This window comes from Strongylocentrotus purpuratus, unplaced genomic scaffold (genome assembly GCF_000002235.5).
Source record: "Strongylocentrotus purpuratus isolate Spur 01 unplaced genomic scaffold, Spur_5.0 spur5_scaffold_19, whole genome shotgun sequence".
Lineage (NCBI taxonomy): Eukaryota > Metazoa > Echinodermata > Echinoidea > Camarodonta > Strongylocentrotidae > Strongylocentrotus > Strongylocentrotus purpuratus.
The window spans coordinates 442900-465590 of NW_022145604.1; the positions used below are offsets into that span (position 1 = coordinate 442900).

The 22691-nt window shown below is 36.9% G+C and overlaps 1 protein-coding gene across 1 annotated transcript; it reads right to left on the bottom strand.

Moving 5' to 3' along the window:
* Positions 1 to 1775: 1775 nt before the first annotated feature.
* On the bottom strand, positions 1776 to 18630 carry LOC580097 (nuclease EXOG, mitochondrial). Its single transcript, XM_030989984.1, has 5 exons — positions 18375 to 18630; positions 14767 to 14925; positions 12641 to 12780; positions 10337 to 10528; positions 1776 to 3339 (listed from the first exon to the last, which is right to left on the bottom strand). The coding sequence occupies exons 1-5, from the start codon at positions 18505 to 18507 to the stop codon at positions 2869 to 2871; spliced, it is 1095 nt and encodes a 364-aa protein (XP_030845844.1). The 5' UTR covers positions 18508 to 18630; the 3' UTR covers positions 1776 to 2868.
* Between the last annotated feature and the right edge of the window lie 4061 nt (positions 18631 to 22691).

Genomic DNA, 22691 nt, shown 5'->3' on the forward strand with positions numbered 1-22691 from the left:
AAATCGGTTCAAAAATAACAAAGAAGAAGCATTTTGAAAACTGTGGACGGACGACAGACGCCACGCCATGGCATAAGCTCACTCATCGGGCCCTTCGGGCCGCAATAGCTTAAAACCTACTGAAGAATTTAAACAGGTACCTTTAACAAAAGCTACAAGAATTATTTTGATTTTCATGCTTATTCAACAATTTCCCAAAGTGTACAGTACATCATAAAGAGGAAAACCCAAGATTTCAATAATCAAACATGACTACATGAATGTTAAAAAAAGAGAAACATATTATATAGCAATATATTTCAATGTAATTTCAGTCTTCATAATTCCTAGCATTATAAAAAAATAGTTAAAAATCAAATAACTAAGTACAGGCAAGTAGACTTTGGAAATGCATCATTTGTGTAAAAATTCTTCTTCATAAAATAAATTTCTCTAAGAGCTATCCACAAAGAACCTGAAACAGGATTCACATCAACACACATGAACACGGTGCATCTGTCATCAGAACAACCAATCATCTAGCACATCAAGTACATGTATGTGCGATAATGACTTCCTGTATTGTGATAGCACATGATTTGTTACTCCTGGGTAAGGTATGGTATGGAATCACGACCAATGCCTTGCTAAGGGGACGGTAATAAGCCAGTTCACGGTGGCAGTCTGATCATGAGCAGATAAAGATCATTGCAGAACAAATTTTGAAATACACGGAGACGAAATACTGGATACGTGCTCATGAAAGTTATGTTATCATTATTCATTTACGCACAAGCAGTGCACTCCATGATACACAGGTGAAAGTATTCTTTAAAAAGGGGAAACGAAGGCTATTTAAATAGCACCCCCATCGCTACAGGAGTGATTATATCAAAATGTACAAAGTGGGACCTCTTCATGTTCTGAAGATCTGTGGATATTCGGGGTCATTGCAGTAATGTGCTAACCGTGAACTGGTCTTTTGTGCAGCTGGGTTTAGATCAGGCCTTCTCAACTAGTTAATTAGAAGTGCCAAAAACAACAATTTATTGAGGTTGAAGTGCCAACCTGTATGTTTTGCGACCGTGTTGCGAGAGGGCCTAGTGACCTAGCCGATACAGCGTGGGGTCCAGGGGTGAAGCCCCGGAAGCTAGTGGATGTTAGGGCTTTTTTAAGGTCCAGATGTGGCATTTTAAACACCTTTTTGTTCCATAAAACATCGATCATAATTTCATATTGGTGTGAGATAATTAGTACAATTCCTGGCTAAAATCTACATTGGAAGTTAATTTTTTTGGTGCAATAAACACGAAAATGTCAAAATCAAGTGAAAATCAAACAAACAAAATGGCTTGCTTACATTTGGGGCTCAACTTCAAATGCGACTTTTTGATTTTGCTGAGTTCTTCAATTTTAAAAATATATAAATATTTGTTTGTCTTTCTTTTTTTCTTTCTCTTTTTTTAATATTTTGTTTATATTATTTTTTTTGGAACAGCCGCGCGCCACTCCGACTGACAGGAGGCGCCACAACTGGCGCGCGCGCCGTCAGTTGAGAAGGCCTGGTTTAGATCATTTGATAGTCTACCGGTACTTGAATATCATTTCATGTCGCCAGAACCCTGATGCTTCCATGCTACAATGATCGCAAATATATCCCAAATTAACTTTAAAGAGAGTCAAATGTGGGGTATTACTTTTGTGTTCATTGTTAAATTTTTATCATCTCTCAGAATCTTCAACATGGTTCATATATGTACTACTTTGGGACAGAATGATGATAAAATGTATTTTTCTTCCAAACATAAGAATAAACACTGATATCCGTCGGCTGTTTGCAAGAAGGTCGTAAGAGCTATGTACTGTCAATGTCAGTCATCAGTAGCTGCCTTCTTGCCGTCACCTGGCGCATTACACAAGGGGATAATGTCATCCTACCCTACAATCTCTGCCCATCTTTGGCCCACACTCTACAAAGATTTAAACCTGATCCTGCGTTTTGGCTTTTGCCGAAATCTGGTTTAATGGTCTAACAAATGAAGTTAGTGTAATGTCTAATATAGTTTTCACTTTGTCAAACATTATTTTAGACCAACCGTTAGCTTTAACTGAATTAGTAGAATACAAACCTTAATTTCATTTCCTGCTTTAATGCATTTATTCAGAAACATGTGTTGCAGAATACAGGTACGTATTACAGTACTCACTGCAACAAGCCAATGATCACTACCTTTAATTATCACAAAAGAAACTAAAATCTTTCCCTATTGCAATATCAGTATCGTATGAGAATAGACCTGGCTAGGTGACTAAAGAAGAATTGTGATTGATATGTACTTGGCATTGGACTGCTCCCACAAGTCATTGATCCATGAAGTTTGCTATTAATCTGGTTGATAGCTTCAATAATGACAATAGTTTTGATAGTATTGCAAAGGGGGGGGGGGGGGGTTCATTAATGAGGTCTATTCACAATGTCAAACCATACATGACTTGCCGACTGTGTTCAGCGATGTTATAAATCAAGTTATTACATTCCTTCACACACACAAAAACATGAGATTTGTATCACATTTCACACATTCTCTTTTTTACATTTCCATTTATCTTTGCTCTTGCATGCCAAACACTAAAAAATAAAAAACAACAACCAACAACACTTTTCTCACCTTACACCCTGTACTTGTATGAACACGTACAATGAGGTTCTGATATTAATACAAAATACATTTTTGAATATTACTAAAAGTGCTCTATTAAGAAGAAGATGTTAATAATATCTAATCTAGTGGTTCTGTTACCATTTCAATGGGCATAGAGCCCTCAGCCTTGGTCTATCTTTCATTAGCAAGTGTTTGCAGGACCAGACAGCATAATGATACCAGATCATCATGCGGTCCCATTTGCTTTTAATCTTTGGTCTTGTGATTCCTTCTCCGTTAGAATCCGCTTCTTCTGCGCATACAGATTCTTCAAGTTATCGCTGGGTACGATCGTACTCGTCTCAAGTTCTTTCCAGGACTTATCCAACCTGTTAAGAGTGGTTGCCTCATTCATTCTCTTAGTGATGAAGATGAGATCCAGCTCCTGTTTGTTCTTCATCTGACATGGATCCAAAGAGCAGAGATCCACCATGGAGCTCCGTGTCAGGTTCGGAAGAAAAGAAGTCCCGGCGGATTTCTCCAGGGCATCCAGACTGACCTGGTACTCCTTGAGGGTATGTTTAGTGGAGTCTATTGGAGCATTAGGAACCACAAACACACCCACACCTACAGTGTCTGGAGGACTCCCACTCGATGGCTCCACAGCAATCACCTTGAACAGATGCGTTGGCACGGCAACCAAGTTTTGCCCAATGACCTGAAAGAAAAAAAGATTATTTTTTACCAAACATCTATTCATACGAAAAACATTCATTTCACATTACATTATATTACTTGGATCACATATCAAACTTGATTGGAAAAAAAAATGAAAAATGAAAATTCTCACTAAAATTGATGGATACAAAGCCCCTCCAAATTGGAAGGTATTGGCAGAAAAGAGTAGTAAAAGTTTCTCTAAAAATTCAACTCTTAGTGAAAGAAGTGATTTTGTTTCTACCCACTGGATACTACTGTAAGCCATGTCAAATGGGCTTATATGTACAAAAGCATAGAATCTACTGAGAAATTTCCACTCTCTTAAATTCCAACTCCAAGATAGATTGATGCATTATCCATGTGGAATACTAGTACAGTGAAACCTGTCTATAAAGACCACCCAAGGGAGACAAGAAAAGTGGTCTTTATATGCAGGCGGTCTTTATGTACAGGTGCCTATAGTGTATGTTTCAATAAGAAAACATTTTCAAGGAAAACAAAAAAAGTGGTCTTTGTAGACAGGTGGTCTTTCTATACAGGTGGTCACTAAAGCAGGTTTGAAAAATGCAACATATTCTTTGAAATATAATCGGAGTAATTGAGGACAAGTGTCTCAGCAATAAAGAAGAATATATAACATCCCTAAGAAATATCATGGATTCCAAACACAAAAAGAAGAGTATGGTTAGAACTTAGAAGAATATAATATAGGTCAGACAGTATACATATGTACTGTATGTATCCTTTAAAACTAAGACTAAGAAGACAACAATAGGGAAATGAAAATGAAATAACCTTCAGATTAAACAAGAGAATGCAATAGAAAAAGAAAGTAGGCCTGTATTAATATTTAGAGTTTACACTAAATGTACACCGGCTCTATACCAAAGTTTAAAGTCCTTATTAAAAACGAAACTGAACCAAAATTGGTTCGCTGTGGGGCTGAGATTCGTTTCACATCAAATGAAGCCTAACCATACAGGAACTAAATTGTGCTAAATATCCCAATACAAGAATGTACCAAGAAAAAAAAATCAATATTTGTGTATTGTCAACCGTCAGCCAACCAACCATATCCAAAGAATTGAGTTCTGTGCCACAAAATGTATTTCTTTTCTACTATAATATCAAATCATCAAGGTTTACAATGGATGCCAACGGCAATTCAAAATGTATAGATACCATTATAAAAGAGCATTATTCTATATTGGGGATATACATGTCAAGGAAATCAAACTCCTAGTAAAGTGTTCAAACGTAGACAGCACAGCATGAACATATAAACAGAGAAAAGTTTCAATATCAAACAATGAATTATCTAAAAACTCAAAAATAGCATTTCCCTACAGGTATATTTAATGGGCAAATAAAAAGGCCACACTTTTCATTACATTTCAAAACACAAGAGGAATTGCTTCACTTGTAATTAAATGTACATGCAAGCATTTATTTTACAACAAATTCTGACAAGCTTTGTATTATTTTCACCATTTAAACACAAAGAGAAAAAAAAAACACCTGACACTAATTACAATTTAACTTTGACCCAAAAGTGATTTTATCAGTCAGGTAAGTTGTCAAGTGTAGTATTTAAGTATAATATTTTGACCTAACAATTAACATCCAAAAGAAGAACCTGAAAGTCCTTGTACAATACATGTAGTTTTATTGCAACTACATGTACAGAGTCTTTTAATATTACCCTGTCATCTAATGCAATGATTTACTAAACATCCCTGTTATGATTTCTAAATTCCGTTCATAGACTTATAAATCATAGAGGAATCAATTTACATATTATGAAAAAAATGATAAGCTAGGAAAATAACTTGGGATAGTAATATCCATGCACATTATGTTTTATGATGTCTGTTCAGATGTTTTAGCTAAATATCGTGAGGGAGTGCGTTCTGTGCGGAATAGTACTGACACTTGACAGAATTTAGACTACAAAAATTAAACCTCATTTGGTCTGCAGAATATGTTTACTTTCAAAAAGATGTCTTCAAAAATTATATTCATCAAAGCCTATCTACACTAGTTTGGCCAGGAGGGATTATACCTCCCTGCATGGTCACTGACAGGTGGTTATCTTATCACATCGGCTCTCAATTAACATAAGAAAAAGGGGACCATGGAGGATAAACAGGTACCGCTTTAGGCATTGTTGGCTACAAAGAGAGTGCGAGAAGCTACAAGTAGTGCAGTCCCACTTTAAAAGGAAGACATAAAATATGCCAGGTTACCAAGCTATGAGGAATTTGTAATATCGTTTTTGATTAAGTAGCAAATGATAAATTACATGTAGAATTCATTTAGCGGTTGAAAGCTAATCTTTTGTATTTTCAAGGACATTGAATATTGTATAGGCATGCATCAAGGCACTTTTAAACATGGCAACTATTCCATAACTATGTCTACGAATTCTTATTATTCAGAATTTAACAATAAAACCAAGGCTGGTTTTGGGATTGCTTTACCTTTCATGGATGTCGGCATACTAACCTGCTTATTAATGCATCGCCTAAGGGAAGTTATAAACCCAGACAGTGGGTATGTTTTCATCAGCTCGAGATTGCCAAATAGCCCGCTATTTGTGATTTGGGAAATAATCCCGAAGTTACAAATCGCGTCTTCATCAGCTCGAGATTCGACCTTGAAACTTGAAACTCGAGCTCGAGAAATTAGCTCAAGATATTTTGCTCAGCTTTCGCTCATAGTGCGAGTCTTCGGGCTGGTGAAGACGCACTAGGCAAAAAAGGGGATATTTTGCAAACTAGCACAAGATATCTTGGGATGATTATCTTGACCAAATATCCCGCTAATTGCAACTTCGGGCAGATGAAGATGCAAATTAACTGGATAATTTGCGATCGTGATAGTTAAACTAGTGGGATATTTGGTAATCTCGAGCTGATGACGACATACCTATTCTGAGTGTATTGTATTTGACATTCTTTGATAGTGAAGAGCATGCACTCAATCTTTAGATTTTAAATGAGTTGAGTAAGGCTAAATATCATGGGAATATAATTTCAATGAATTTAGCTCACTACGCTATTATGTACTAGAGTATTGTGAAGAAGACCTCATTATTACATACATGTAGCTTTGATAACAGCCTTATTCTAAAGCCCCTTTAAAGAGTTGGGAGTCCGAAAAATTTATTGCAAAATTTCACTTAAATTGTATCATAATGTGAAAGAGGATGTCATTTAAAATACTTTACTGCAAGGATTTTCAAAACAAATTTGTTTGAAGACAAATGTTGATAAAAGAATACAAAATGCACCAGTAGGTTTTCTGCGTACATCATAAAACCCATGCAATTATCAATATTTGTCTTCAAACACATTTTTTTTTTTTTTTTTTTTTTGGGGGGGGGGGGGGGGGAGGAAATCTTTGCAGTTCAGTGTAATTTAAATTACATCCTCTTTCACATTATGATACAATTTAAGTAAAACTTGTGGCGAATTTGGGACTCCCAACACTTTAAAGGGGCTTTAGCTAAAACGGAAAGCCTTGCTTTCCATTCAGCCCATTATTTTGTACACCCTCTGTTACTTTAGAGGGAGTGTAGCTTGGCAAATACTGGTTAACGCCATCTACGTCTTCTTTTAGACAACTGCATGTGAATGGACTTGACTGACAGTAGTCAGCGGCTTAATCTCTACATGGTCAGCGTTCATGTATGTTGCACGAACGTGATTGCTGCGGTCGCGTCCTCCATAGTCGTATTATACCCAATTAGCCCCCAGTCAGGCCACGGGAAAGACACACAATCTCGTCAGGCTACACCCCTTTAAAGTTTACTATGTATAGAGCTACAATATGCATGAAGAGTCGCATGAATAACAAAATACTTCTCAATATATGTTTCTATTTATGAAAGCAAACATACTTCACACCTCTCTATTCTTACACCACCTAACAGGCATGTTTTGCCATATTCTTGCGTAGCAGTGTTATTATTAACTGGTCATGCTTACACTTCCTGAATACCATGTATGTTTCTCTATAAAGTCTTTAGTGCTGATTTTTATGCTGTTGAGAATTTGTCATACAAAAAAACTAAAATCAAATAAAGCAATGTACATGTATACACTGGCAAGATCTTGTCACAAGATGGCAGTATGCAACTCTGCTACTCAGTTCATATTGCTGCTATTTCTTTACAGTGGTATCAAGTAAATTGAATCATGTCATGACAATCTAAAATGTATATTTAATTAATAACTGTACATATATAAATATGTGTGCAACTACGTATACAGGGTAAGGCACATTTTTTTTTGTGTGTGTCCAGTTTTTGAGAGGGGGGGGGGGAGGGGAAGAGCACATATCTTAAAAAAAATTGGGGCGGGAGGTTTTTTCATAAACCTGAGAGATTCTACATTGTTGGCGGGAGGAAGGTTTGGTGGCGGAAATCTCCCGCTACAAGCTTTTGGAGCGGCGGGAGAATGAGCGTGGTGGTGTTAGACTCCCTCCAAATGCAGGAGGGTTGACAACCCTGCGTATATTCACATACATGTACATCTTCATAAAACAAAGATGTAGGTAACATCACATTCAACCTTACTGAAAAGGCTGACTATCCATGAAATAAATGACAAACGATCATGAACACAAACAATTTTTCAATTTTGTGACTGTAATTCTCTAGCAGTATTTTTCTTTTCAAATTCACTCATTTATTGGGACTTGAGGGGAAAAAAATGTTTTCTTTAAGCCACTCACTACTGAATTATTGTGTTCTCATAGTCTTTAAAACAGGAACCACCAATACAGTCAATGGGTTATAAGAAAAGATACATGTACAGTGCGTCCCAGAAAAAACGAAACCGAGAAGTATTGATGTTTTATCGTAACTTAATCACAACCATAAATAATGAATGATACATATTTGGAAAGCTTAGAGTCTCCTCTTTCAGTTGATGCATATTTCACACATGAGTGATTAAAAGCAATTTGAAGGAAGGAAACCAAAAAAGACATTTGGCGGGCGTATCTGAATTTCGAAGAAAAATTCACATTTCGCTTTCACTGGGTGCCTGCCGTAGCAAAAAGCAGATTTGACAAAAGACTTAACTCCATTTCGTTGACAACCAGCCATGCATGAAGACTCTCGTCTACGGCTGATTGTCAACGAAACAGAGTTAAGTCTTTTGTTAATTTCGTTTATTGATACGGCGGGCAGCCAGTGAAAACAAATTCGTTTGATAAAATTATGGAAATGCACGCACTACTTTAAACAAACAGAACTTTGTCATTCCTTGCTCATTTTTCCTGATTGAGATGTCATATGAAAGGGCAGAAACTCAACTTTCTAGAAATGTGAATTTTTCTTTGAAATTCAGATACCGCCCGCCAAATGTCATTTTGGTTTCCTTCCTTCAAATTGCTTTTAATCACTCATGCGTGAAATATGCATCATCTGAGTAGCATCACATGAAAGAGGAGACTCTAAGCTTTCCAAATATGTATCATTCATTAATTATAGAACATCGATACTTCTCGGTTTCGTTTTTTCTGGGGGTGCAAATTTTTAAATTTTCGAGGACCAAAAGAAATCAAATGTGCTCACTACCCCCCCCCCCCCCCCCCCCCCCCCCCCCCCCCCCCCCACTGAGCGACTTTTTGGCCGGCAAGATTTCCAAATTTTCGGAAGAAAAAATTTGAGAAAAAAAATTGGGCCCCCTCCCCTAAGAAATCCTGGATCCGCGCTTGGCTGGCAATGAGAATAAGCTGATTTACATGTATAACACTGACTCAATACTACCTGGGGACTTATTGGTGTTCGCACAAGAAATCAAAACACATTCAAGTAAGAAAGGATAACTGATTATGTTCTGAAAGATGGACCAATCGGTAAATGGGTTTGGTTATGAAAGGAAATCCTCCATAGAGTCATTTGAGAAGTGCTTTGAACTATACTGGATGCCAAGTTCAATTACGGTAGTCATCATGAAAAATGTTTAAATATATCTTAAAGGCATTGTTTAACAATGTGTCCAGTTTTACAAATCTGAGATGCATGGCCCTACATGTACGTGTTGAAGCCCTACCAAAATTGTGCTTCAAAATGATCATGAAGTGCTTCAAAAAAGTAAAAAACTTTGAGTGACCGGCTTTACCATACTCATTTTTGCCAATACTGTAGTGTTATAAAAACCTTCAGTAAAACGGTTTTTGAAATTTCTAATTCCAATCATAAATATCTTGATAATCAGACAGGCCATCGGCTTGTAATAGTCCATGGGATTCCTTACAGACCTAAAGGTTTATAATTATGTTTGCAGCATGAGTTAAATCCAGCATTTTTTTTTAGAATCCGAGGCAAATATACCCTATTCCTTTTAAGTATGAATCATGAAACAGCATATCGTCGGTGGGGTGACAAAACCTTGTATTTCAATTTTTTGAGATTTTAATTTTTTTGCATAATTTTGTACCTAATGGCCCAAGACACACCTGATAAATTCATGGAACGCCTCCTGTCTCGGTTTTTTCACGAATTCCACACAAACACCCTTAAACTAAACCTCGTAACTTTAACCCCCTTTGAAACTGCACTGACAAAACCTAGTAACATAAGATACGTAATTCCTTTTCCTTTTAACTCACACACGGCCTAACAGTACCGAAGTTAGCGTATTCAAATCCTCGTAACTTATTCAACCAAAACCTTGTAACTCATTCAGAGGTGAAAGTAAGAACTCGTATCTCAATTTGAATACAAACTAAAAACTTGTATCTCAATGTATATAAACGCAAAAACCTTGTAACTCACTTTCAAATATAAAAACAATTATTTTACTGTATTTCAACAATAACATTAAAAATTGTATAAATATTCCAGTTTTAAAAAGAAAGTACGGTGTCACAGCACTAAATTTAGTGAGACAGGAAAGTTTTTTCGCTCTCCTGAAAATTCATGACTTTTGAGATACAAGGTTTTGTCAGCCCACCGACGATATATGTATTTATCAGCTTACCTCATATTTGACGTACTGCTTTTCTCCTTCATCCACATTGGGCATCATCAGAGGGCCGCTGATCACCCGCACATCACTGAATTTAGCTGTTAGATTACGGCAGTAGATCTCCATCAGATTCCAGAAGTGACCGTTGTTATCTATATCCTGAGGGACGATGTTTGTCAGGTAGAATGTCTCATCCATGGCTTCCTATTTACAATAAACAGATTGAAGAAGTAAAATGTCTCATGCAAAGGCTTCTTTCTCACAACCAAACAAATTAAAGAATTTCATAACATTTTTTGTTTATTTTGTACATTGTATGATAAAAAATGTATTTTAGGTTTCTTATACATGTATATAAAATCATAAATAATAATAAATCATATTGTTGTCTGCATTGAGAGGGGAGGATGTTTGTCAGGTGGAATGTCTCATCCATGGCTTCCTATTTACAAACAAACAAATTTCAGAAGTAAAATGTCTCATGTAAAGGCCCTTTCTCACAACAAACAAATTAAAGAATTTCATAACATTTTTTGTTTATTTTGAGAGAGGGTGTCCATATACATTGTATGATAAAAAATGTATTTTAGGTTTCTTATACATGTATATGAAATCATAAATAATAATAAATCATATTGTTGTCTGCATTGAGAGGGAGGATGTTTGTCAGGTAGATTGTCTCATTCATGCATGTGAAGCTGCCTGTATTAAAGAGACAAACACAATTACAGACTTGATATCATTGTCTATATCTTGGGGGAGGATGTTTGGAAGGTAGAATGTTTCTTTCATTCTCCATTGCTTTCTGTACACAATTTTTTAGGGAAAGATGTTCATACCATCATCTACAGATTGTATATGTTGTATGGTACATGTATGTTCCTGAAAATGAAATACGGTAAAATGAAAAGGAAATGTAGGAGGTTTGGAAGAATGTCTCATTCATAGCTTCTTGTAAATAAAAATAAGAAATTGAAAAAGGTCATTGTGTCTATCTTGAGGGAGGATGTTTGTAGGGCAGAATGTCTCACTCATTGCCTCATATCCAGAACAACAACAAAAGTAAAAGGATTGGTTCATGATATTACCAATACATACACATGTACTTATGTATTTCTAATGAGAGTGGTTTCTCTGTAAGTGGTATATCTTTTATTTTACATTTTTAACTCATAGCCTGCCATAAGGCTGCATGCACGCTATCGCTATGCTGCTTCGTACATGCGAGAGAGCTACCTATTGAGTGCCATGTGCGTGCAAGGGCGCTTTCGTAATAGCAGTTATTGTTCATGCTCATTGGACTGTGCTGTGTGTTTTGCACTCGACGTTCATAGAACCATCGCGTTAATCAGATTATCTCCAAAACGACCTGGCACGAGGGGGATTTGGGGCTTGGCACAATGGGGATTAGCCCTGTGGCATGATAAGAGTTTTAAAAAAAAGTAAAGTGAAATCAAAATACACCAAAAATATAAACAGATTTCACGTTCTCTTCACATATAATGGCCATTTAATCATTCTTTACTATAATTTGCAGTGTGTGTAATAACTGAAACCATACATTTTGAAGAGGTTTTGATTGGAAACTTAGGATTCACCAATCCTCTTAAATACAGACAAGCTAATCTTCTATGTACATCCATCTAATACATCAATTCAGTAAGTGATATCTATGCCATTAGCTGAACCGCAAATGGATAATGTACCTTCTAATAACGACAGGTGAGTTATTTACGATGTAAAGCAGAAGAAGTTGTCTCATCTGAGTATGAACACCCCTCCCCCTTCCCCAAAAATCAACAAATAAATAAATAAAAGCGATCTAACTTCATATAGATTTTGTAGATAAGAAAATGTAACAGAAATCTATTTTTTATGAGATAAATGAGTAAAAAAAATAACATTAATTACATGTACACAAATGAACGTTGAGTTTCTCAATTTTTTTCAATGGTCTTCTAGAGGTCCTACATGTTTGAAATAGAGATTAAAATTTATATGAGATAAACATAGAAATAATAGAGCACATTCATGGGGAGCAGATTTGCATTCAAAACTCAGATTCCCCTTAGCCTATAGAAGTTTACATCTAAAAATTAAAAAAATTTAACAAATACTTTGCTATTATATTTTGCATACTGCATTTTTATCTTCTTTAGCCTTTAGTTCTAAAATTTAGAAGTAATGAAATCAAGCATTATCATCGAGAAGATCTAATGACCAATAGGGCAAATCTAAAATGATAAACTCCATTGCATTCTGCATACAAAGAACATGAAGTTTTATTGGTTCAATGCAGTTCAAACTAGTTCTTACCTGACTAAACTTGTTATCAGCTGCTGGAGCCATGTGACCTCTTGACCAGCCACTTCTCTTGTAATCACTGTTCATGGAGGAATATGTTGGGTTAAGGTTTGGGTCCATCTTAAAGTTAGCACTCTTCCTGCTTGCTGTACCTGTGACAATAATAGTAAACCAAGTAAAATGGATTTAGTAACAACTATCCGCTACAAATTAGAATGAGATATATCACTTATCATCATTATTTGTGCTGGTTTTGTACGATGGATAAAGACAAGCTCAACTCTACTCATAAGTACGACCAATAAACTTATTGGCATTCAATTTTGGTAAACTATGTGCTACAAAAAGTAATGACAGGCATAAATAAAGGAGAAAGTACCCATGTAAGGGTATGGCTTTCAGCCCAGGTCTAGCATACATCCATCCACTGTATTATGATCGCACTGTATTACCCACATGACTTCTGACAGGCAATATAATAATAATAATAATAATAAATAATACTCAGTTTTTATATTAGCGCTTATCAGAATCACTAAGGGCTTCCAAACTTGGAGATTATTACCCCAGCTTTAGCTGTGCTGCCATTACGGCGCTCAAATAAGGCTATTTGCAGATGATTGCATACTCTACCGAGCGATTAAGACGATCAACGTCACAGTAATCCTCCAGACGGATCTGAACAGGTTATCTACATGGGCAGACAAGTAGCAAATGAAATTCAACGTCACCAAGTGCTACGTTCTTTGAATTTCCAGGAGGAGACGTAATCTCATAAACCAAGCATACTACATAAACACTACTACCCTCAAGGAGGTAAACCACCATCCCTACCTCGGAGTGGAACTAACCAACAACTTATCATGGGAGAACCAAGTGGATAAAGTAGTCAAGAAGGCAAACTGTATGCTCGGGATGATTCGTCGTAACCTGTCTGGCTTCTCTACCAAGAAGATCAGAGAAGCTGCATTCACCTGTCTATAGTAAGGCTCATCTAGAATATGCCAGTAGCGCGTGGGATCCTTACTTAAAGTAAACACATCAACAAACTAGAGGGAGTCCAGAACAGAGGGACTAGATTTGTCACTGGCAAATATGGAATAGACGTCCATGTATTAGACCTGAAGAGTGATCTAAAATGGCAACGGTTACAGAGTCAACGTTTTGGGGCTAGACACTCGCTCTTCTTCAAATCCATCAAAGACCAAGTAGGCATACCCAGACCTGAATACATCACACAACCCCAGAAGATACTCAAGGGACATCATAATCTCTCCTTCTCTAACATAAGATGGAAGAAGGATATTTATCGGCTCACCTTCTTTCCAAGAACCATTCGGGCCTGGAATTTACTTTCCCCCCAGCATCTTTGCCTCGCAATTGATTCAAACTGATCTCAACTGGGCATCCATCACAAATTTGTACTAAAGAGGTCAATGTAGGAGTTTGTAAGTTTGCAATTGAGTGGAGGATTAGAGATCAATCCATATCAACCCAGATTAATTGCAACTCTTGAGATAGAGCCAGAGTCTAAGAATAGAAAGTTTTGAAAACAATGTTGCCTGTATGTTTGTCCCAAGGTTTTTTTATCATAACAATACTAATAGTCACATTTGTCACCTGGGGAGTATTCCGGTCAGGCCCCATTGTACGAGCGCACACGTGCCAATCCAACAACATTAACATTTGTCTCTTGGCGGGTACCCATTTAACACCTGGGTGGAGAGTGTCTAAGCAATGAAGATTAATGTCTTGCTGAAGGACGTTAGCGTTGTGAACCATGTGATTCACAGTACGGTGACGCGTACCCACTAGACCTCTACAAAACCTCTACAATTCATTTGGGTGGGATACCTTAGAGAGAAAGTGAATCATCAAGTCAAGGGCTCAGTGACACAAAGACGTAACTCCATATTTTGCCAAAATGAGTATTTGATATCAAAATGCTCCAAAAAAAATTGCGCTTTCCAGGAAACACAAAGACTTAACTCCACCCAACACCCCCATTGAAGTCAGTTGCTAGCGAAACATAGACTTAACTCCTTAAGGCCCGAGTGCTCAGCGACTTTAAACCACTCTTTCTAAAAATGGCCAAAATGGAGTTACGTCTTTGTGTCACTGACCCCTGGAAGTGGTACCTTGCAAGTCTTGCTTGGTGATGTGTTCCGCTACCCATGATGGTGTCCGTCTACCTTGGTCATAGCTTAAGGCATGGTTTGTATATGTTCTGGTTTGGGTTCCGCTGTCTGGTGTACCGTACTTTAAGATATCAGATCCCTTGGGATCCTCTTCTCCTGCTGTTGATAAAAACAAAAAGAACATATCATCAATAACTGTAAAGTGATGCCCAATAATTGTCGTACTTTGTAATGGGGCAGGGGATAGGGAAATCAACACACACACACAAAAGAAATGAAAAATGAACATGTACATGTAGTAATAATTTTACCATGTGAAATCGTGGAGAGGGGCAGATCCACCTGAGAGGGAGAGAGGGAGGGGAGGGGGGGGGGGGGGGGGGGGGCTTGGGACTGAAACTCTCCCATAACTATTGGTAATATAAGAAAAGGAAACACATTTTTTCTTACACTTGATGTGTACTTCAGATATATGCAAGATTGCATTTTTGCTAATTGTCCCTCTGCTTCCCTAGAATGTTCTTGAATTTCAACATTCATCATTAACAAATGTCCCTTTTTATCCTTATAGTCCTTACACAATTTCATCAATATTTTCCTGCTTTCTTGTCCATGATGTAAGACATTTGCTTGTAAAGTATATCACGAAGTAATCAAGGTACACATGATAATCAGTGGCTGTGGAGATTGGGCTGTTCACACACAGAGTAAATCGTTTTATCTTCCATTCTTGTATAGCGCAATGTGGTTTCACATCTCTATGAACTTCAAAGAGCTTTGAATATTACATCAGTTATCCCTGCTTTAGCGCCAGCAACCACCATCAGCACCGAGTGCAATGCAAAGAATCATCCTACTAGGTACCCATTTACTAGTACCTCACTTGGGTGGAGAATGGGAAATGTAGATTAATGTCTTGCCAAAAGGCGTTCGTACATTGGCAGGGATTCAAACCTCTGGCTTATCCTCCTGAAAGTGCTTATCAAATCGTCGCTGTTTTCACGAAGTGACGGTAGTGAAAAAAAATTGCATTCACTTTGCGTGACGATTTTCCTCACTACCGTCACTTCGTGAAAACAAGGACGAAATGGAGCACACCGCCATGTGATCAGGATCTCACTAATTTGGGTGTGAGGGAGATTCTGATCATAACACAGGGTGTACACAAAAACTCTGATTAATGCTGATTAATACACTGTAGCAGATATCTTGCCAACCCCAACTGAACAAATATCCTATTCTTTCCCCCCAAAAAATTGTTTTTAAAATAAAAATCCTATTTTTGATTGATAAGTACTTTCTTTTTGTTAGACTGTTCGCCGACATTTTGAAGAATTACATGTATGCACAGGCACATTCAAAATTTCGGGAATATATATATATATATTTTTGGAGGGGGGATCTTATTTTATTCTAATTAATACACTGATATCTTGCCAACCCCACTGAACAAATATCCTATTCTTTCCCCTAAAAAATCCCATTTTTGATCGATAGACTGTTCGCCGACATTTTGAAGAATTATGCACAGGCACATTCAAAATTTCGGGAAATCTTTTTCTTTTTTTTCTTTTTTTGTGGCGGCGGGGGGGATCTATCATACTATCGTACAAAATCGTACTGGTTGGCAGTTCTGTTGTAGTGCCATGTAGTTTGTGTACACACCAAATATGATCAGGCCTATAGAAAGTCGGATTTAAACAAAATTTGAATCGTAACTTTTTCTCACGTGTGAATGGTCCTATTGTCTGGCAATACCCATTCCCAATCACAGTGCAATATGCACTGAGATGAGATGATGAAAGGGGCTTTATAATACACAATATCAACATGTGCATGTATGTTTTGGTAGCCTTCATGTAGAGATTTTTTGTAAACAAAGCACTTCCTCATTTCAAACAGTAGCTTCCTATAGATCTATAGCTTATTACAGGAAGGCAACGTCATGTACAAGCATTGCAATATAATAAATTACTGCAAGCATGAAGTAAATTTTTCCTTTAAATTTGAAGTGCGTCCTGATGTTATGAGTTAGTATTGATCAGTAAAAGCAGTAAATTGAAGAAATGATGTAGATCTATGAAAATGATAAAGGATAAGAAAGGTCATATTTCCAACTTTGAATTTATCAATCAAAAAGGGGAACTTGAAGGTAACCCTTGTGATATTAAAGCTCTTGGTTTTGTACTGTAAGAACAGAATGAGATCATCAAAGCAGATTAAAGAGTTACCAATTTACAAATGTAGGCTACTAATGTAGGCTTTATCAATCATAACTGTAAAACAAACACTCTTTTGATATCCTTTTCCAGTTTTCCTCAAAACATTAACAAACCCGTTCATCTCAACTTATCTATTTCTTGGAGCCAATATGATGCTATAGTGTGTAATTCCCTTTTTAGTAATGTTGAAGAGAGATCCATAATATCTCTAGATCCGATGTATTGCATGAATTTGGCTCACTTGCACAATCATATGGCACAAATATAAAGTGCATTTTGCAAAATGCATGCAAAGAAAGTGAAAAACAGAAATAAAGCTAATTTCACTTTCGATTAAGTTACTTAAAACTAAAAACTAAACCATTTCAACCAGGTAAGATGAATTTATGCACACTTCAACTGCTTTTGTTTTTCATTCACTGAGTTACGAAGTACTTGTTTGAAGAGGATAAGTGAAAGTTTCATATGCAAGAAATTCTCACGATTCTTGACAAGATGATAGCTGCCGTAGTGCCGTTTAAACATCAACTCACTATAAACTACTGAATTCTTGTAAATGTATTCCCAAACTACACAAAACAGAATCAACACTGTTGAAACAGGTAATAAACATAACAAATTTTCATGATCTTTATTTGGACATTTAATTTTAACCAACTTGACTGAAATAATCCGTTTAATGGTCCCTTTTAAGGAAATTATGGGTCAAAATCGACATCCATGTTGAAATCTTGCAAGCCGTGTTAAACTCTCGCTGCGCACGGAGTCATCTAAATCAATCTCATCCCTTCTAGTCTACGCCGAAGGCAAAACGATTATGAAGGAAAAACTGTGCGCCATCTACACGTTCGTAATGGCGTTATCACAGTTTTTCCATTAAACGGATTATTTCAGTCAAGTTGGTAAGTGGAACCGATGTAGTATAACCTTCTCCTAATTTTAAATAATCAATGCATGAGGTAAAATAACATTTTGGGGGATTTTGGGGGCAAAACGCTACGACCTGAAATGGCCGTGGCGTTATCAAGGGAATGTGTATAGACGGTTTCCATCTCTAAAGAGAGAGCCGACCCTACCCCAATAAGAGGCTAACGAACGAAAGAGACAGAAAATTCGGTCTAGGTATCTCCATGCCGGAGTTACGGTCAAATTTGGATAGACTCTAGAGGTCTAGTCTACGTTTCTGAACAAGCGCTTGTTTTAGTAGGTACCTCCACGCCAGAGTTACGGGTCAAAATTTGGATAGGTTTCTGAACAAGCGCAAAATCACGTCTCAGTGTTTTTTCTAATTCATTATTTCTTATTTTATTTTTTTTAATCAAAAAAAACAAAACAAAACGTTTAAAGGGAGCATGTGGGACTACCCAAACTTGCAGTAAGGCTTACCCAGATCTCGAGGCGACCTAATCAAACGAATGTCCGTATCAACTTCTTCCCGCGCCGGTTGAACTAACGAGGAATAAAGGGCATAAACAGTGACAGATGCCACAGCTCCAGCTGCAAACCCTCTGCCAAACATGTTGCTGCAAAGAGGATTCCGAAAAATAAATGAGATTGTTGGATAATGTAAAGTTCATGCTTACAATGGAGTTGAATCGAGCACGAAGGACAAAGTCTGTTGTTTAAGACCGTATGCGCATGCGCAGGTATAGATACTTGGTACAAATTTCGCAACCGCCGGGGGATTTGCCGGATTCGTAGAAAGGGCTGAACTTCTACTTCTATGGTATTAATAGAGTGGTGAAGTGTGACATCATCAAAAATCTAATTTTAGAATTTCTCAATTTTTTCTTCATTTTCCGAAAGAGCATCAAAAATAATGTCCAAATGTCGAAAACCAATTGCATATATTAATTATTGGCTGAGATATGGCCATCTGAGCTGGCTCCTTATGGTTAGAAGCCAGAGCATATAACACTGAGTTCCTATTATATGGGGAGAATATCAATTCAGATAGTCATATCTCAACCAATACTTAACATATTCAATTGGTTCTCGTCCTTTGAACATTATTTTTGATGCTCTTTCGGAAAATGAAGGAAAAAAAAGAGAAATTCTAAAAAAAGATTTTTATGACGTCACAGTTTCGGTACTCGATGGCAGGCGCGGATCCAGGATTTCTTAGGGGAGGGGGCCCAACTTTTTCTTGTTTCTTTTGGTAAGAGAACATTTTTTTTTAGTTGTCGAATATTTAAAAATAAGCACCCCCCCCCAAAGGTAAAAATCACGTGTTTTTACATGATATTTTTTCTCAAGGGGGGGGGGGGGGGGGGCCGGCCCCGGCCCCCTGGATCCGCCACTGATTAATGGTAATACTCATCAACGCCTGTTCAGCATCTAGATGAGGGTAAAGCATAGAGCTGTTATATACAACTCTATCGCAAAGCCTTTCGCAAAGCTTCTGCTGAACTTTGGAACAGATTACCTTTAAATGTAAAAAAAAAAAAAGGTCAAACCGTTATTAACCTAATCAAAACTAGTTTCAAGACACATTTATTCAAAATTGCGTTCGATGATTAATTCACTCTGTTCACTTTGACGTGTATTCCATATGTATAGTAATTTGTATGTTTGTTTGCATTTTTAGTTTTGTATAAGATGTAATTGTATATCAGTCTATTTTGTGTGTATAGCGCTAAGAGACTTAGGTGGTAAGCGCTTTATAAGTAACGTTTTTTATTATTATTATTATTTACAGTTCTATGCGGTACAGTTCCTGAAAAGGCTTTTCAAGAAAGAGAGAGAGAGAGAGAGAGAGAGAGAGTCATACAGCGGATTGGTAGTGACTTTCGATTAATCTTCTGGAGTTTTTTTTTTAAAGAGATATAGAGTGACTCATAGAACTATTTGTAATAAGGTTTAATGTGACAGTGTGATCCAATGTGATTGCAAAGAAATTCATGTCAAAATACTTTCCAAGTTTAGTTCCTATTCACCCTGTTTTATGCACTGTTTTGTTAGGTTGCAAATATTTTTAAAGAATATTTTAAATATCGTTCAAAGGTGCATGTAAATAGCCTACAATATAACATATATGATGTAAACGGTGTAAATACATTTATGTATATATAAATGTAATGTTGAACACATTTCTAAATAATCGAATGAAAGAAAAAAATGCAACAATTGCTGCTTATACTGATTTTAAAGATTGAACTGTAAACAACAAATTTTCTATCTCTCCTTAAAACAACTTGTATTTATTATCACATATTACTAAAATTAGAGTTGTTCAGGATATTAATATAGAAAGAGATGACATGTAAATATTGTTGATTATTATTAATGTACATTGACATTTTAAAAAATATTCGGGGAAATGGCAGTCCATGCTTTTTTGTTTATCTTTTAAAAAAATATTAAATTTCATTTATTTTCTTTGGATATATGTTTAAATTGTTAAAACGTCTGCAGGATAGGATTAAAATGATAGTCATTCTTTTTTTGTCCCCCTATTTGTTTCGTTTATTGTCAAAACTCGTTTGTTGAGAGCCAGAAGGGCGGTAACGCTGTGTTACAGTATGTGAGGTAATGCCCTTCTGGCTCCAAACAAAGTAACAAACGAGCTGCAAGATTCAACAACTCTTTGATTGCCCAGTTTATAACCAAGGATTTGTGAAATACAAACTATGTAAGAGTAACGATGAAAATGGGATCTATATTCGCCATGTGGAAAGGTGACAGCCGAAAAAAATACAAATTTAAACGCTTTCTGTATTTTTTCAAACGATATTTGCAACAACTAACCCATTTTCTTGTAGTTCAAAGCTAAAATCATTTATTGAGAAACGGGATTTAATTTGGGATTAAAAATTCACAAATTTATACAATTTGTTAATCTTTTAGTACTCCTTTTCTGTTCATTTTCAGTCAAAACATCAACTTATGAAAAGAAATTTGGCTAATAGGTTTTGAATCACTTAATCGCACAGGAAGCAGATGAGGTGATGTTTCCACTCAAACATTGCATATATAAAAATGCTTTAGTTTTCATATGAATGTTCAAAATGTTCAAAACAGAAGACATGACTTCGCTTTTTTTTTCTTTCTTGTTGTTCATTCTATAGAGAAATGAAACTGAAAGATAAATAATTTGTCAGTCGTCTGATCAGAATCATAATGCTATATTTAATCTGCATTTTTCTCAGAACAGATGGTTGAACCGTAATGCAATAAACTTGTGTGTGTGTGTGTATGTGGCAGTGGTGTGGATGTAGATGTGTATGTGTTTGCCATGTTTGTTGTAAAAATACAAAAGGTTTTGTATTCATACTAGACTTGTATATATTATGTAACTAATCGAATGAGCATAATGTGTGCTATGTGATTATACAAATCTCTGATGCCATTTGAGAGAGATGTAATAAAGGTAGCAATCATACAATCTAGTTTCTGATGTCTTGTGCTTGTTAAGGAAGCTTGTTCACTCATTTTTAAAATTCTGTGCAATGACGTTCATTTTTTATTAGCTCGGAAAAAGATGAAGGCTATTTCTTCAATTTCTTGTAATCTACATACGGAGGGATACCATGCGTGTTACATAGTCATGTAGATTACTTCATACTTCATTCATACTTTTTCATTGTGTATATACTTATGTTTTCGTACGTTATAGAAATTCTAGAAATTCATCATTATTTTCCTCTTCTTCCTCCTCCTCTTTTGCTTCTTCTCCTTCTTCTTTTTCTTCTTGTACTTATTATCATTTCTATCATCAGTTTAATGTTGTTATAATTATTATTATCTTTAATAAGTAACTCTTTTATTTTTCTTATCTGTCTGTATATATTACTATTTTATCGTATTCATTTTATACATGTCTGTAAGGGACCCCACTTGAAATAAGCTCTCGAGCTTTCGTGGGTTATCCTGTTCAAGCCAGTGGCGGATCCAGGGGGGGGGGCCCCGGGGGGCCCGGGCCCCCCCCCCCCCCCTTGAGAAAAAATCACGTGATTTTTACCTTTTTGGGGGGTTGGGCCCCCCCCCTGGCGCTCAAGAGGGGGGGTGCAAATTGAAATTTTTTTGAGGATCAAAAAAAAAAAAATGTGCTCACTACCCCCCCCCCCCCCCCCCCCCCCCCCCCCCCCCCCCCCCCCCCCACTGAGCGAATTTTTGGCCGGCGCGTTTTTCAAATTTTCGGGAGCAAAAAAAAAAAAAAAAAAAAAAAAATTGTGTCCCCCCCCCCCCCCCCCCCCCCCCCCCCCCCCCCCCCCCCCCCCCCCCCACTGAGCGACTTTTCGGCCGGCGCGATTTTCAAATTTTCGGGAGCAAAAAAAAAAAAAAGTTGGGCCCCCTCCCCTAAGAAATCCTGGATCCGCGCCTGGTTCAAGCTGACTTATTTTTGATCTGTTATTATTGTATATTGTTGTATACTTGTATGTTGGAAGCTTGTCGAATAAAAATCAATCAATCAATCAATCAAAATGTGTGGTAAAGGGGTACTTTTCACTCACCAAAGTCCGGCTCGTATAAGTACACAAAAATCCGGCCCGTATTGACTTTACACACCGGACTTAGGGGGGGGGGGGGGGTGTTTCCCAAAGGAGGGAACATGCATATGCGTACCCTAAATAACACTGAGTGGGGGGGGGGGGGGTCCTTATAAGTGTTCCTTTTATATAATCTACATGTATGTAAATTTGTTACATTGTATTACATTCATGTTGGAAGAAAGACAAATAAAATTAAACTTGAACTTAATTG

Coding starts and splice junctions, on each gene's coding strand:
- LOC580097 (XM_030989984.1), bottom strand. CDS start 18,507: ATGTTTGGCAGAGGGTTTGCAGCTGGAGCTGTGGCATCTGTCACTGTT. Junction 10,529..12,640: donor CTGATAACAAGTTTAGTCAG/GTAAGAACTAGT, acceptor TATTGTAAATAG/GAAGCCATGGATGAGACATT. Junction 3,340..10,336: donor AGCAGTACGTCAAATATGAG/GTAAGCTGATAA, acceptor TTTTTCTTTCAG/GTCATTGGGCAAAACTTGGT.